Below are 14,608 nucleotides of genomic sequence, written 5' to 3'. Positions count from 1 at the left end.
ACCTGTGAAACACTGACCTGACTGGCTGAGCAGTCACACGTGACTGCATCTTCTGCATGGGAACCCTCTGGACGGGAGCGCGCTTCGCAGCGCGGGAAGAAAAGGCTTCTCCACTGGGATCCAGGGCGCTTCTGAGACCACCAGGTACTTTCGTATAAAAATCTCTGGTCGGAAGGCAATTGCCTGCGAGAAGCCTCCGACCGGAATTTTCGGGCTAATAGAAAAGCAAATAATTTAAATGGAGAAAAATTGCAAAGTGCTGCAGTACAGAGGGATCTGGGGGCTCCTTGTGCATGAAACACAAAAAGTTAGTATGCAGGTACAGCAAGTGATCAGGAAGGCAAATGGAATGTTGACATTTATTGCAAGGGGGATAGAGTATAAAACAGAGAAATCCTGCTACAACTGGACAGGGTATTGGTGAGGCCACACCTAGAGTACTACGTACAGTTTTGGTCTCCATATTTAAGGAAGGATATACTTGCATTGGAGGCTGTTCAGAGAAACATAGAAAATAGGTGCAGGAGTAGCCCATTCGGCCCTTCTAGCCTGCACCGCCATTCAATGAGTCCATGGCTGAACATGCAACTTCAGTACCCCATTCCTGCTTTCTTGCCATACCCCTTGATCCCCCTAGTAGTAAGGACTTCATCTAACTCCTTTTTGAAGGTTCATTAGGTTGATTCCGGAAATGAGGGGGTTGATTTATGAAGATAGGTTGAGTCAGTTGGGCCTATACTCATTGGAGTTCAGAAGAATGAGAGGTGATCTTATCAAAACATAAGATAATGAGGGAGCTCAACAAGGTGGCTGCAGAGAGAATGTTTCCACTGATAGGGGAGACTAGAACTTGGGGACATAGTCTCAGAATAAGGGGCCGCCCATTTAAAATTGAGATGAGGAAGAATTTCTTCTCTGAGGGTTGTAAATCTATTTAATTCTCTGCCCCAGATAGCTGTGGCGGCTGGGTCATTGAATATATTTAAGCTGGAGATAGACAGATTTTTGAGCGATAAGGGAATAAAGGGTTATGGGAGCGGGCAAGGAAGTGGAGCTGAGTCCATGATCAGATCAGCCATGATCTTATTAAATGGCGGAGCAGGTTCGAGGGGCCAGGTGGCCTACTCCTGCTCCTATTTCTTATGTTATCCCGTGTCCTGAAATATAGTTGTTGTTTGTGGGACCTTGCGGTGCGCAATTGGCTGTTGCATTTCTCACAATACAACAGTAACTATACTTCAAAAAGTACTTAATTGGCTGTAAAGTGCTTTGGCACGCCCTGAAAGATGCTATATGAAATCAACTCTTTCTTTTTTTTCTTGTCCATAAAGCACTTGGGATCATACAAGGCGCTAAATATTAATGCAGTCTCTTTTCTTTAATATTAAAAATGAACAAATATAGAAATCAAAACTCAAGACACCATGCTTGCAGTGCATGAATATTACTGTAAGCCCTAGGCAGACATAATCTAATGACCACTGAAAATCTCACCCCGCTATGCTTCAGATTGTGGATATTGATTTAACAAAATAATAAATCAGCCTAGCTAGCAATTGGAAACAAAGAAGGAAAAGACAATGGAATAACTATATCAATTAGATATTGATAAATATACCAATTTTTCTTTAGTATGGTTGGTAGTTACCCTGGTTGACTAATCATTCGCAATCAATTAGTCTCAGCGATAGGCCCCCAGACAACAATTTGTATTTATATAGCGCTTTTAACATAGTAAAAGATCCCAAGATGCTTCCACAGGAGTATTATAGAACACAAACTGACACCGAGCCACACAATGAGATATTAAAGCCGATGACCAAAAGCTTGGTTAGAGGTAGGTTTTAAGGAGTGCTTTAAAAGGAGAGAGAGGTGAAAGGATTATAACATGAAATAGGAGCAGGAGTAGGCCATTTTGCCCTTCGGGCCTGTTCCACCATTCAATATTATGGCTGATCTGATCATGGACTCAGCTCCACTTCCCTGCCCGCTTCCCATAACCCTTATCGCTCAAAAATCTATCTATCTCCGCCTTAAATATATTCAATAACCCAGCCTTCACAGCTCTCTGGGGCAGAGAATTCCATAGATTTACAATCCTCTGAGAAGAAAGAATTTCTCATCTCAGTTTTAAATGGGTGGGCCCTTATTCTAAGACTATGTAAATGTAGATTCTTTTCTCCACAACTATGTCCCCTAATTTTAGTTTCCCCTATGAGTGGAAATATCCTCTCTGTATCTACCTTGTTGAGCTCCCTCATAATCTAATGAATTTCAATAAGATCACCTCTCATTCTTCTGAACTCCAATGAGTATAGGCCCTACCAATCTTCATAAGTCATCATCATACGCAGTCCCTCACACTCAAGGAAGACTTTCTTACATTCCTGAAGTGAGTTATTTGGTGGCTGAACAGTCCAATACGAGAGCCACAGACTCTGTCACAGGTGGGACAGATAGGCGTTGAGGGAAGGGGTGGGTGGGACTGGTTTGCCGTACGCTCTTTCCGCTGCCTGCACTTGACTTCTACATGCTCTTGGCGTTGAGACTCGAGGTGCTCAGCGCCCTCATGGATGCACTTTCTCCGCTTAGGGCGGTCTTGGGCCAGGGTCTCCCAGGTGTCAGTGGGGATGTCGCACTTTATCAGAAAGAGACTTGTAACCTTTCTGGTGCCCACCTTTGGCTCGTTTGTCATAAGTCAACCCCTTCTCTGAACAGCCTCCAATGCAAGTATATCCTTCCTTAAATAGAGACCAAAACTGTATGTCGTACTCCAGGTGTGGCCTCACCAATACCTGTACAGTTGTAGCAGGACTTTTCTGCTTTTATACTCTATCCCCTTGCAATAAAGGACAACATTCCATTTGCCTTCCTGATTACTTGCTGTACCTGCATACTAACTTTTTGTGTTTCATGCACAAGGATCCCCAGATCTCTCTGTATTGCAGCACTTTGCAATTTTTCTCCATTTAAATTATAATGTGCTTTTCTATTATTTCTGCCAAAGTGGATAACCTCACATTTTCCTACATTATACGCCATCTGCCAAATTTTTACCCACTCACTTAGCCTGTCTATATCCCTTTGCAGATTTTTTGTATCCTCTTCACAATTTCCTTTCCCACCCATCCTTGTATCATCAGCAAACCTGGTTACATTACACTCGGACCCTTCATCCAAGTCATTAATATCGATTGTAAATAGTTGAGGACCTGCGGCACCCCACGAGTCACTGTTTGTCAACCGGAAAATGACTCATTTATCCCGATTCTCTGTTTTCTGTTAGTTAGCCAATCCTCTATCCATGCTAATATATTATCCCCAACACCCGTGAACTTTTATCTTGTGCAATAACCTTTTATGTGACACGTTGTCAAATGCCTTCTGGAAGTCCAAATACACCACATCCAAGTGGTTCCCCCTTCCACCCTGCTCGTTACATCTTCAAAGAACTCCAGCAAATTTGTCAAACATGTTTCCCTGATTGAATTATGCTTTTCCAAATATCCTGCTACTGCCTTCTTAATAATGGACTCCATCATTTACCCAATGACAGATGTCAGGCTAACTGGTCTATAGTTTCCTGCTTTTTGTCTGCCTCTTTTTTTAAAAAATAGGGGTGTTACATTTGCGGTTTTCCAATCCGCTGGGACCGCTCCAGAATCCAGGGAATTTGGTAGATTACAACCAATGCATCCACTATCTCTGCAACCACTTCTTTTAAGACCCTAGGATGGAAGCCATTAGATCCAGGGGACTGGTCCATCTTTTGTCCCATTATTTTACCTAGTACTGCTTCATTAGTGATAGTGATTGTATTAAGTTCCTATTTCTTATGTTCTTATTTATGTGCTCAAGGCCCTGGAGTGTGACTTAAACCCACAACCTCCTGAGAGACGAGTATGCTGCCCACTGAGCCATGGCTGACACTGAATCCGTCCTATCCACTCCATGCTCATCACCATCATAGGCAGTCCTTTGGAATCGAGGAAGACTTGCTTAACACTCCTGAAGTGAGTTCTTTGGTGGCTGAACAGTCCAATATGAGAGCCCGATTCTGTAACAGGTGGGACAGATAGTCATTGAGGGAAGGGGTGGATAGGATTGGTTTACCGCACACTCCTTCGCTTGTTTTCTGCTCTCGGCATCGAGACTCAAGGAGCTCAGCGCCCTCCCGGATGCACTTCCTCCACTTAGGACAGTCTTGGGCCAGGGACTCCCAGGTGTCAGTGAGGATGTTGCATTTTATCCTGGCCCCTCATAATTGTATGCACCTCAATAAGGTCTCTCCTCAGCCTCCTCTGTTCCAAAGAAAACAACCCCAGCCTATCCAATCTTTCCTCATAGCTAAAACTATGTAAACAGATTATAGCCCACAATCAGCAAATGATTAGCATTGTACTTCCCTTCCCCTCCTCTTTTTGGTTTGTTGCAGGGCAATTCCCCTTCATTTCTTTCTTTGGTTTGTGCAGAACATTTGCCCTTCCTTTGAGTTTGGTTTGACTTTGGTACAGGACACTGGCTCGCCCTGAAGCTGCCCTTGACTCGGGACTACTCACACTCGCACTGCCGCAGCCTCCCGCCAGCACCTGGCCTTTTGTCTCCGCCGCGCTCGAGCGTGGCCAGGCCGGGCTAACCGTTTTTTTTCAAAAATAAACACGTCATGTTATTTTTCAACGGCGCCAGTGGATGGTTGGGGGGAGGGAGCGGTGTCACCGTCAGCCGCCGACCAATCAGGTGGCGCAATCGCTACCTTTTTGAATTGTGCTTGTGTGTGTGCGTGGGGGGGGGGTGGTCGATGACGAATTCACAAGTCCGCCGCCGACCAATCGGATTGGCGAACGCCTGCGATTCAAACTGGTACATCCCGTAGCGGGGGAGGGGGGAGAAAAAAAGAGAGACCAGCGTGTGTGTGAGCGAGCGCAGCCTAACTCGCTGCGCGCCGCCCCCTGTCCCTTGATTGACGCAGACGCCAACCAATAGACCGCCCGTTTTACCTTCCGTCACGCCCCCGGTCTTACCACCCGACCAATCGGCGCGCACGCCTGGGCCTGATTGACAAGGCGGCGCGCAGGAGGTGGGTGGGGAAACGTGTAATCAAGTTCGGCTGAAGGGTAGCATAGTGAGAACCAGCGCCCTGTGTCGCTTTGTAGTCCATTGAGGCGTTGTGTAGTGCGAGCCTGGTAGGTAATCCTATGTATATAACAGTATGTGTACGTACGGGATATAGTTTTATTTTTTTTAAACTATTAAGCATTTTAGTTACTTTAAAACGATTACATTAACAAAAGAAAAATTAAACCAACCGCGAAAATTTGTTTTAGTGCAACAATTTGTCTTTTTAAAAACGATATATATATATTATTTTAAAGTGCAATAACTTTTTGTCTTTTTTAAAAAAAAAACGTTGGTTACAACTGCGGTAAAGGGGGTGGGGGGGGGAAAGAAACTTGAGACGGTTGTTAAAATCAAATTTTGTAAAAAAAAAATCGGTCGTGAAGGGGTTTTTTTTGAATATAAATTTTGAGGAATGGAACTTTTTTTGATTTTAAAAGTGTGTTACTGGAGCGCTCCTGGATTGTTGGGGAGGGAAAGAATATAAAAGGGTTGCGTTTGGAAATGGCCGCCTCTCGACAGCAATGTGCTTGATGCAAGTGCGCAGTAATTACAGGCAGCCCGCACTCAACTGGCATTAGCATCTTTTCCTCCTCCCCCCTCGATAGAATCCATTTTCTATTAATTTAAAAAAAAATGTGCAATCGAAATGTAAATAATAATTACTTTTTTTGTTCAGTTTTGGTGAAGTGGACTGTATGCTTGTGCAAAATGCTACCCCGCCTCCCCCCCCTTCTCTCTCTGTCTCTGATTCATTGCTTGCTCCATCTGCTTAGTATTGTGTGTGTGTGTGTAAAATGGAGGTGGATGGACGAACCACTTACACATCTGCTGCACAGGCAGCCCGCCCTTTTTCTTGCCCCATTATTTTTTTCTTCCTCCTCTCCCCTTTTTATCAGTTTTTTAAACATTTCCATGATTCATGCGTGTATATATTTTTTTTAAGTTGGATCAAATCATGGATAAAAGTTTTACCTAACTTACAGTTGGAATAGATCGAGTTTGTATGTCTACAGTTAAATATCTTTGTGTGTGTGTGTGTCTGCAGTTAAATATCTGTGTGTGTGTCTGAAATTAAATTAATCTTTAATTAAATAAATCTTCGTTTGTGAGTCTGCAATTAAACTTTAATTAAATAGTGTCTGTAACGTTTGTATGTGTGTGTGTGTATATATTAAAAACAATCCGTTTTAGATGAATTAGGACACAGTTTCTCGATTTGATTCAACGTTTTAAAAAGTAACATGTTCCCAATACATAAGTTTGACGTGTAAACACTATTTGTAATTAACTTTTGAATTCTACACGGCACAAGATTCCTGAATCAGTACAGTTTTTGTTGCAGGTGTTTTCCCCTCGTTTGTAAGAATAAATTGTCGGTTGAATTATAGTTGAGCAAAAGATTGCAAGACCTTTTATTAAATTGGATGTTGTTTGAAGAGTAGACTGTTTTGTCTGGTTATAGAGGGAAGGTGATGAATATTTCAAACAATGGATAGAATTTTATGTTAAGTGAAAAGTGCACCTGCATTCCTACCACGCTCAGTCATGTATAATTTTCTAAAAATGTAATAAGCAGGTAAGATATTAATACTTGCTTGTCTTTCTTGGGACTGACGGTGATAGGCAACAGGAACGAACCACAGACGCTTAAAGTTCAAAAGGGGCCATTTGGCTCATTGTGTCTACACCAGAGCAATTCAAAACTAATCCAGCTTTGCTGTCTCTTCATAGCCTTGTATCACCCTCTGATAGAACTGTAGACTTTAGAAGCACAGTAATCTGTTTCAGAAGTGCATCTCTGGAGGCTGATTTCTCCTATTAAAATGCTTAAGTCGAACTATCCAAGACTAAATATAAGCACTTTGTTTACAAAAATTAAGCTTCACCTTGTTTACAATAGTTGCAAATTACACTTTTTAAATCAAATCCTCCTGAACCTGCCAGAATTTAAATTTTCCATCAAAGTTGGAGTACAAACTGAACCTTGTGTCATGATAGTTTTACTGCTATTCAAAATTCATCCCTCAGTCAACACTCAAACATCATCTGGTTATTTATCTGATTGTGATGCAATAATTGGTTACTATCTTAGCTAGTGAATTTTCTTGAGCTATAAAGAGACACACACAGGTTCATTCGTGCTTAAACTGAGTGTCTAAAGTGTAAACTGCTGAAGCAAAAATAAGCAATTACCAAATCAGCTTGGTGACTGTATGAGAAACTTCTCGGCAACATTTGTATCCATAAACTGAGCTAGACGTCAATGTATACAAAAGCATTTAAATGTTTTTAGTTTTACTCATAAATGTTACTCTTTGGATACCTGAGCATTTTTATTTTGTATTGTAGATACAAACTGGTCATGGTTAAAAAAGATCCCAATAAGCCCCGGGGCAAAATGTCCTCCTACGCATACTTTGTGCAGACCTGTCGAGAGGAGCACAAGAAGAAACACCCTGAAGCCAGTGTCAACTTTACAGAGTTCTCAAAGAAATGTTCGGAAAGGTGGAAGGTGGGTTGACTTTTGAGTTCAACATTTTGGCACACTTTCAAATTTCTTTTGTGTATTTGTAATAGCTTAAATAGTTTTTCTTTTTAGACCATGTCAAACAAAGAGAAGTCAAAGTTTGAAGATCTGGCTAAGACTGACAAGGTCCGTTATGATCGGGAGATGAAGAACTATGTTCCTCAAAAAGGGGACAAGAAAAGGAAGAAGGATCCAAATGCCCCCAAGAGACCACCGTACGTACTGCAGTTGAAGTACTTGAGATTATTGTTTACTCTCTGCTGAAATCTTGTTTTTTAATAACTTGTTCATTCTTGCAGATCAGCATTTTTCATTTTCTGCTCTGAAAAGCGTCCAAAGATCAAGAGTGAAACTCCTGGAATGTCCATTGGCGATGTTGCAAAAAAGCTGGGAGAGATGTGGTCTACAGTGCAGCCCAAAGATAAGCAACCATATGAGCAGAAGGCAACTAAATTAAAGGAGAAGTATGAAAAAGTAGGTTGCACATGTACAAACTTTGGATTTTATGGGTTTTTAATACTCTGGCAGCTGTAAGCTGGGAAAGTCCAGTATTTGATTTGGTGATTCATTCTTTACCTGCTTCGGGCCATCTGGGGGGGTGGGGGGGGGGGGGAGGAATCTTTGCACGAAGTAGAAACCAATTCATGTTAACCACTGTGATTTGCCAAAGACTTGTTTCTGTGGGATTTACCATATTTCTCATTCTTTATCCTAAACCTAACATGGATAAGTTAACTATTCATTTTGAGGAGCAGCATATTTCTAGTCTGGTACTTGCAAAGGGTATCCGTTGGAAATCATTTTGACTGGTGGAGTAATTTCCGATCAAAAAATAAAATCTCGTTTCATAATTGTGGGGGGGGGGGGGGGTCCTTAGCCCAATATCATAAACTGAATTTAAGCCCAACTTTTTTTTTCTTGGGTGCTTGTCACCCTCAGGCCTGAGACTACAACTGACTGAGGAGCTGCACTGCACGAAAGTGATGGGGTGTGATCACATCTGTAATTTAATTTCATACCTGCGGTTAGGAAAGAATAACTTTATATACCTATAGCCCTGCTTCTCGCATGTGGACATTGTACCACATTTTGTCCATAAAAAGAGCATAACATTTTATGATTACTGACACACACAACTGTAGAAATAACTCAAGACCAGTTCCCTCGTGTCTGAAGCTTCCACGTTTGCGCAAAATCTGTGTCTCTTGTGGATTTCTAGGGCTTCTACGCATTCTCAATCCCTTCGTAACCGTGGTACTAGTTTACACTTGCGTGAGTTCAGCCCTGGTATACTGCTGCTTCCAGGCCCCAGAAATACAGACATGTGGGTTCTGCCATAATCAAAGGTATTCAAGATTATTATCCTCAACTTCTCCACAAAGTCCAATTTCATGTCAACCGCCAACGCCTGTAGATTCAATACAACGTTCTATATTTCCTCACCTGCATGTGTTGTGCCACATTGCAGATGCTATATCTCCATTGGATCCGAGTACTCAGCTCTGAGTTGGTGCATGTTGGCTGTTAGCTTGGGTTATGTATGGATTTATTTACATGAGGAAAGGTGTAAAGAGGCCTGGAGTTGAGTTGGGCACAGCCAGAGATGACAATGAATGTGTATGATGCACACAAAGGGAGACGGAAATATGTAATGGAGAGAAGCAGAGTTAAGGGTCTTCAAAAACAATTGTCTATGATCATGGGAGATCTGTGGTATTACAGAAAATTGGTGAATTTGGGAAGGGGTAGTAAATTCTGCAGATCAAATACATAATTTTTTAAAAGTAGTTTAGACACCTGCCTGACAAGTTTACTATGTAGTCCAGCATATTGGTCTGTCCAATGCTAGTTGGAATTTAATTGCTTACCTTTGTTTTGGAATAATAGCCGAGTAAATAGTTGCTGAAGTGTAGTATTGGCAGTACCTTGTATCGGTGATGACCCGCTTCCACACCAAAATGGGGAATGAGTTCACGGGTGTTTCAATCAGGGACCTACATATTGAAGGGTGGAAGATGCCTGTGCATGAATTCTTTTAACATGGGGTGGCCGTTGCACACCAGCCACCACATGGGCTTGACAGAGGCACGGTCTTAGTCCGGTGTCAAGGATTAACCAAGATGACTGGAGACCAAGCTCTGCTGCACGGACCTAGTGCGCACACATACTCTTACTGTCCATAGATCGCAGTATAGGCTGGCCTGGGCCCAAGCCTCTTCCGGTCCCCGACCTCGCCACTCCTCTGCTTGCCACCTCTCCTGGGCCGCTCCGATGGTCCTGCCCGCGCTTCCATCGGCGACCTAGATTCTGGTGATGTCAATCCAGTCGCCCTCCTGGACTAGTTCGCGCTGCTTCCTGCAGAGGCCAGCTCCTCTTACAACCCTGACCTGTGGCGATGGTGTTCCCTCACAGGTCGGGGGCCATGCTGGTTCCGCTCCAGCCCCGACCTGCGGCAGGAAAGTGGTATTGAATGCGCTATGGTAACTTTTTGTGTCTAATTTTGCTCTCTAGGAAGTTGCAGCTTATCGTGCCAAATCTAAGTGTGATACTGGTAAGAAACCTGCTGCCAAGCCGGCACCAGCTGCAAAGAAGAAGAAGGAAGAGGAAGAAGAAGATGATGATGAGGATGATGAGGAGGAGGAAGATGATGAGGAAGAGGAGGAGGATGATGATGAGGAGGATGATTAAATAACTACAGATATAAAAAATAAGATCTTTGTCTAAGCTTGATCTATTTTTTTTTTGCAAAGACAAGAAATGTGAACTCATTTGTAATTTGGATCAATGGCTTAGGTGTAAAGAAACTGTACAAAACTGTGTATAGTTAGTGTTGTATTTTTACACTGCGTAGCCAGTACTGTTCTGTACTGTTAATTGTAAGTAGCTGATTTTTTTTTTAAAGGCACTGCCTTTCAAGAAGAGAGGGACTCCAGAGTGGAGGAATGTTATTGCCTATTTAATGTTTTGTGTGAAATTTCCAATGGCAAAAGTAGTGAGGATTTTTTTTCATGCAGTTAATACCAATTTTTTGCAAATTGTTTTTGTAGATCTTTTGTCACTACAAGTGATAACTTCTCATGGTTAGATCATGATAAGAATCAATACTTTTTTAATAAAACCGAAACATTATCTTGTGGCTGGTGTTTATTTTTGCATTCTGATTCGAAGATGGGCAGAGTAAATGCAAACTAACCTGGATATAACAGCACAACCTTCCAAATGAGGCATACCTCACCAATGAGCTGGAGATAAAATTAATAACTTATTTATATAGCGCCTTTAACGTAGTAAAATGTCTCCAGGTGCTTCACAACAGTCTTGCAACACGTTAGATATTGATGAGAGAAAGAGAAAAAGCGGCAGAAGGAAGTGTAAAGGCTCTGGTTTGAAGTGGCAGCCACAATGGGTGAAAAAATTAAAAAGAAATTCAAATTGTAAATAATACAAATGAGTATAATAAAGATTAATTAGGATTAAACAAATATATGCAATAATTATACATTAAGTTAAAATTAGAAAATCAATTGAAACAAATTGTTTTTATCTTAAATTCATTCCGTGTCCATTGATACATATTAATTGAATCATATATCTTGAATATAAATGTCTTATGATCAATTGGAACCCTGTGCTCAATGTACGTTGAGTATATAGTTTATAATACAGTAGACAAAACTTGGACCTAGTTTTTTTTTAAATTACGTTGAGAATTTGTATGCTTTGATAATTGACTGCATACATAGGTTAATGTTGGATGGCAATAAAAAATAGTACCCACATGATAACGGTGGAGAAAATAGCTTTGTATGGAAACATTTACCCCATTGGCTGTGAAAATGCAAGGATCTTGCTGCGCAATACTGGAAGTGCAATGGAGCAAGAGTCCCAGCTGCCAACTTCTGGCTATCCATGCCCTCTCCAATCTTGAATGGGCTAATTTTTAATATACTGCACATGTATATTTTTCTACCCCAAGTACTTTAAAGGAAAAATTAAGAGTTTCTACCTGGGGCGGAGACAAATTTATAATGTTTCGTATTCCTGAAGGAGCACTGAGCTTGTACCCACGTGAAGTGCCCCTGCACTGAAACTTATTTAAGATCTTTGGAACATGCATAGCTTCTGGTAGACTGAAGGACACTGTTCTGGATAATTTTTATTTACATAGCGGCTTAAATGTTGTAAAATATCACAAGGCGCTTCATAACAGTGTTAAAAGACAAACATAAATTTGACACTGAGCCACAAAAGAAATTAAGATAGATGACCAAAAGAGGTAGGTTTTAAGGTGAGTCTTGAAGGAGGATAGAGAGGCGGAGAGGTTTAGGGAGGGAGTTCCAGAACTTGGGGCTCAGGCAGCTGAAGTCATGCCCACTGATGGTTGAGTGGTTATAAAGAGGGATGTTCAAGAGGCCAGAATTTGAACAGCATAGACATCCTGTGGGGTTGTGAGGCTTAAAAAGATTAGAGATAGGGAGGGGTGAAGCCATGGAGTGATTGTAAACAAGGATGAGAATTTTGAAATCAAGGTGTTTAACTGAGCCAATGTAGGTCAGAAAGCACAGGGGTGATGGGTGATCTTGATCTGGTGTGGGTTAGTACATGGGCTGCTGAGTTGGATGAATTCAAAGTTTACATAATGTGGGAGGCTGGCCAGGAGTGAGTTGGAATAGTCAAATCTGGAAGTAATAAAGGCATGGATGAGGGTTTCAACAGCAGGTGGGCAATGTTAGAGGTGGAAAAAGGCAGTTTTAGTTATGCCGTGGATATGTGGCTGGAAACTCATTTCCGGATCAAATATAACAGCTAGGTTGTGAACAGTCTTATTCACCCTCAGATTGATGCTAGGGAGAGGGACAGAGTCAGTGGTTAGGGAACACAATTTGTGGATGTTTGAGAAAACTGGCAAGACTTCCAAAAGAATTACCCAAACTGAACGACTTCCAGATTGCAGGGATAAGGCTCCAAAGCTTTACTGGTCCCTTTGTTGAGGCTGGGAGTCATGTAAGGGCCATAAACCATGCCACATCGTTCCAGGAAATTCTGAACCATTCATGTAAGGTCGTCTGACTTGGAAGGCCTTTGACTTTCAGGCCTGTGTGGTGTACCTTTTCTGGGCTTGCAGCTTAATAATTATCAATGATTCCTAACTGAGGGGCATGGAGTGATTTGTAAACAAGGATGAGAATTTTGAAATCAAGGCATTTAACTCTGTGAAATACACTAGGACTGAGTAAAAAGGGTAAAAACAACTGTCAAGTTTGCAATTCTATATAGTTGAACTGTACATTTTTTGTTTATTATCAGCAATATCTTATGCTTATAAATAATCCCAAATTGGATATTTAATTGGATAGTTAGATGGCTTGCATATAGCATTGGTTCCCAACAGAAGAATAGATTGATTCAGTGAATATCAGTTAATCTTTGCACCTATGAACACGCTAAACTGTAACATATGCCTTCCAGCTTATGATGCATGCACCTTGCTGGAGGACAGGTACAGTCCCATGGGTTCAAAGTGTTAGTAACTGGTAGGCACAATGTTTTTTTTAAACTTAGTTATTCATGGGATGTGGGCATCCCTGGCAAGGCTGCCATTTATTGCCCATCCCTAATTGCCCTTAAGCAGATGGTGGTGAGCCGCTGCCTTGAACTGCAGAGAGCAGGGCAGTTAAGGGTCAATCACTGCTGTGGGTCTGGAGTCACATATAGGCCAGACCGGGTAAGGATGGCAGAATTCCTTCTCTGAAGGATATTAGTGAACCAGATGTGGAAGCGGGTCATCCTCAATACAAGGGACTGGCAAATACTATACTAGATGGGTGTTTACAACAATCCGGTAGTTTCATGGTTCACCATAACTGAACCCATAATTGCCCAGCTGCCATGGTGGGATTTGACCCCACATCTCTGGATCATTAGTCCAGGCTTCTGGATTACTAGTCTAGTAACATAACCACTATGCTAGGTACCCTCTAGGCCATAGTGCAGGACATGTTGAGTGAGGTATATGTAAGAACATTTCTGATTATACATAAGGGACCTGAAAGCCTCCTTATTTGGAAGCCTGGGAAGTGAATTTCCATGGGTTCTCCAGCCATAACTTCAGTGGAAGAGCCATGGAAACCCAGGAATAATGGCATAAAATCAGAAATTCACCACTCTGCCATGTATAACTAGCAAACAATACATGCACAAGAGTACTTTTCTCATAAAACAGACTATAAATCCCACCTTGATAACATGGGCTGAATTTTGTGAGGCATTCTGTCCGGCGGAAACTGGGGCGGCAGCGTCCCAAAATGACCTGCTGTCGCATTCTCCCGGTCATTGTGGCTGTCTCCATTTTGCTGGGGTCCTTCAAATAGAGTGGATTTAGATATTTAAATCTATGGGAAACTAGAACTAGGGGACATAGTCTCAGAATAAAGGGCCACCCATTTAAAACTGAGATGAGGAGGAATCTCTTCTCTCAGAGGGTTGTAAATCTGTGGAATTCTCTGCCCCAGAGAGCTGTGTAGGCTGGGTCATTGAATATATTTAAAACGGAGATAGACAGATTTTTGAGTGATAAGGGAATTGGGTTATGGGGATCGGACAGGGAAGTGGAGCTGAGTCCATTATCAGATCAGCCATGATCTTATTAAATGGCGGAGCAGGCTTGAGGGACCAAATGGCCTACTCCTGCTCCTATTTCATATGTTCTTATGGTCTTATGACACCAATAGGACCCCAAATGCCATTTTTTTGGACTGCACTGGATAGAGCGTGCGCCAACGGGTAAATGTTATTTTAGTGGGGCCAGGAGGTGCAGGAGTGTGCAGGGCCTTGTCAGTGGGAATGAAGGTGACAGTGGCCCTCAATTTCCATGGCTCTGGTTCCTTCGAGTCAGATGCTGGAGATCAACAGGTGACAGATGTCCTCCTTCATTGGGTATCCAACTTCATTAAATAGGACCGG

General features: G+C 42.1%; 1 protein-coding gene and 1 long non-coding RNA gene across 2 annotated transcripts in view; one reads left to right on the top strand and one right to left on the bottom strand.

The window, feature by feature from the left end:
• The window catches only part of LOC139262946 (uncharacterized), a 30,316-nt gene extending 25,634 nt beyond the window's left edge, over positions 1 to 4,682 (bottom strand). Inside the window, exon 1 of the long non-coding RNA XR_011593003.1 lies at positions 4,560 to 4,682. This is a non-coding gene — a long non-coding RNA (uncharacterized lncRNA). The remainder of the gene's footprint in view (positions 1 to 4,559) is intronic.
• A 395-nt stretch (positions 4,683 to 5,077) lies between these two features.
• Positions 5,078 to 10,774, top strand: hmgb2a (high mobility group box 2a). Its single transcript, XM_070878265.1, has 5 exons — positions 5,078 to 5,183; positions 7,468 to 7,630; positions 7,718 to 7,860; positions 7,945 to 8,119; positions 10,157 to 10,774. Exons 2-5 carry the CDS (start codon positions 7,481 to 7,483, stop codon positions 10,331 to 10,333), a joined length of 645 nt encoding a protein of 214 aa, XP_070734366.1. The 5' UTR covers positions 5,078 to 5,183; positions 7,468 to 7,480; the 3' UTR covers positions 10,334 to 10,774.
• The last annotated feature ends 3,834 nt before the right edge of the window (positions 10,775 to 14,608 follow it).

Source organism: Pristiophorus japonicus, chromosome 1, assembly GCF_044704955.1.
Source record: "Pristiophorus japonicus isolate sPriJap1 chromosome 1, sPriJap1.hap1, whole genome shotgun sequence".
NCBI lineage: Eukaryota > Metazoa > Chordata > Chondrichthyes > Pristiophoridae > Pristiophorus > Pristiophorus japonicus.
The sequence above is the reverse complement of the archived record's forward strand: the minus strand, read 5'-3'. Positions and strand labels throughout refer to the sequence as shown.

What these genes read in the sequence shown, in the direction of transcription:
- hmgb2a (XM_070878265.1), top strand. Translation starts at nt 7,481, where the DNA reads ATGGTTAAAAAAGATCCCAATAAGCCCCGGGGCAAAATGTCCTCCTAC. An exon ending in AATGCCCCCAAGAGACCACC is followed by an intron (nt 7,861 to 7,944) that starts GTACGTACTGCA and finishes TCATTCTTGCAG; the next exon opens with ATCAGCATTTTTCATTTTCT. An exon ending in TAAAGGAGAAGTATGAAAAA is followed by an intron (nt 8,120 to 10,156) that starts GTAGGTTGCACA and finishes TTTGCTCTCTAG; the next exon opens with GAAGTTGCAGCTTATCGTGC.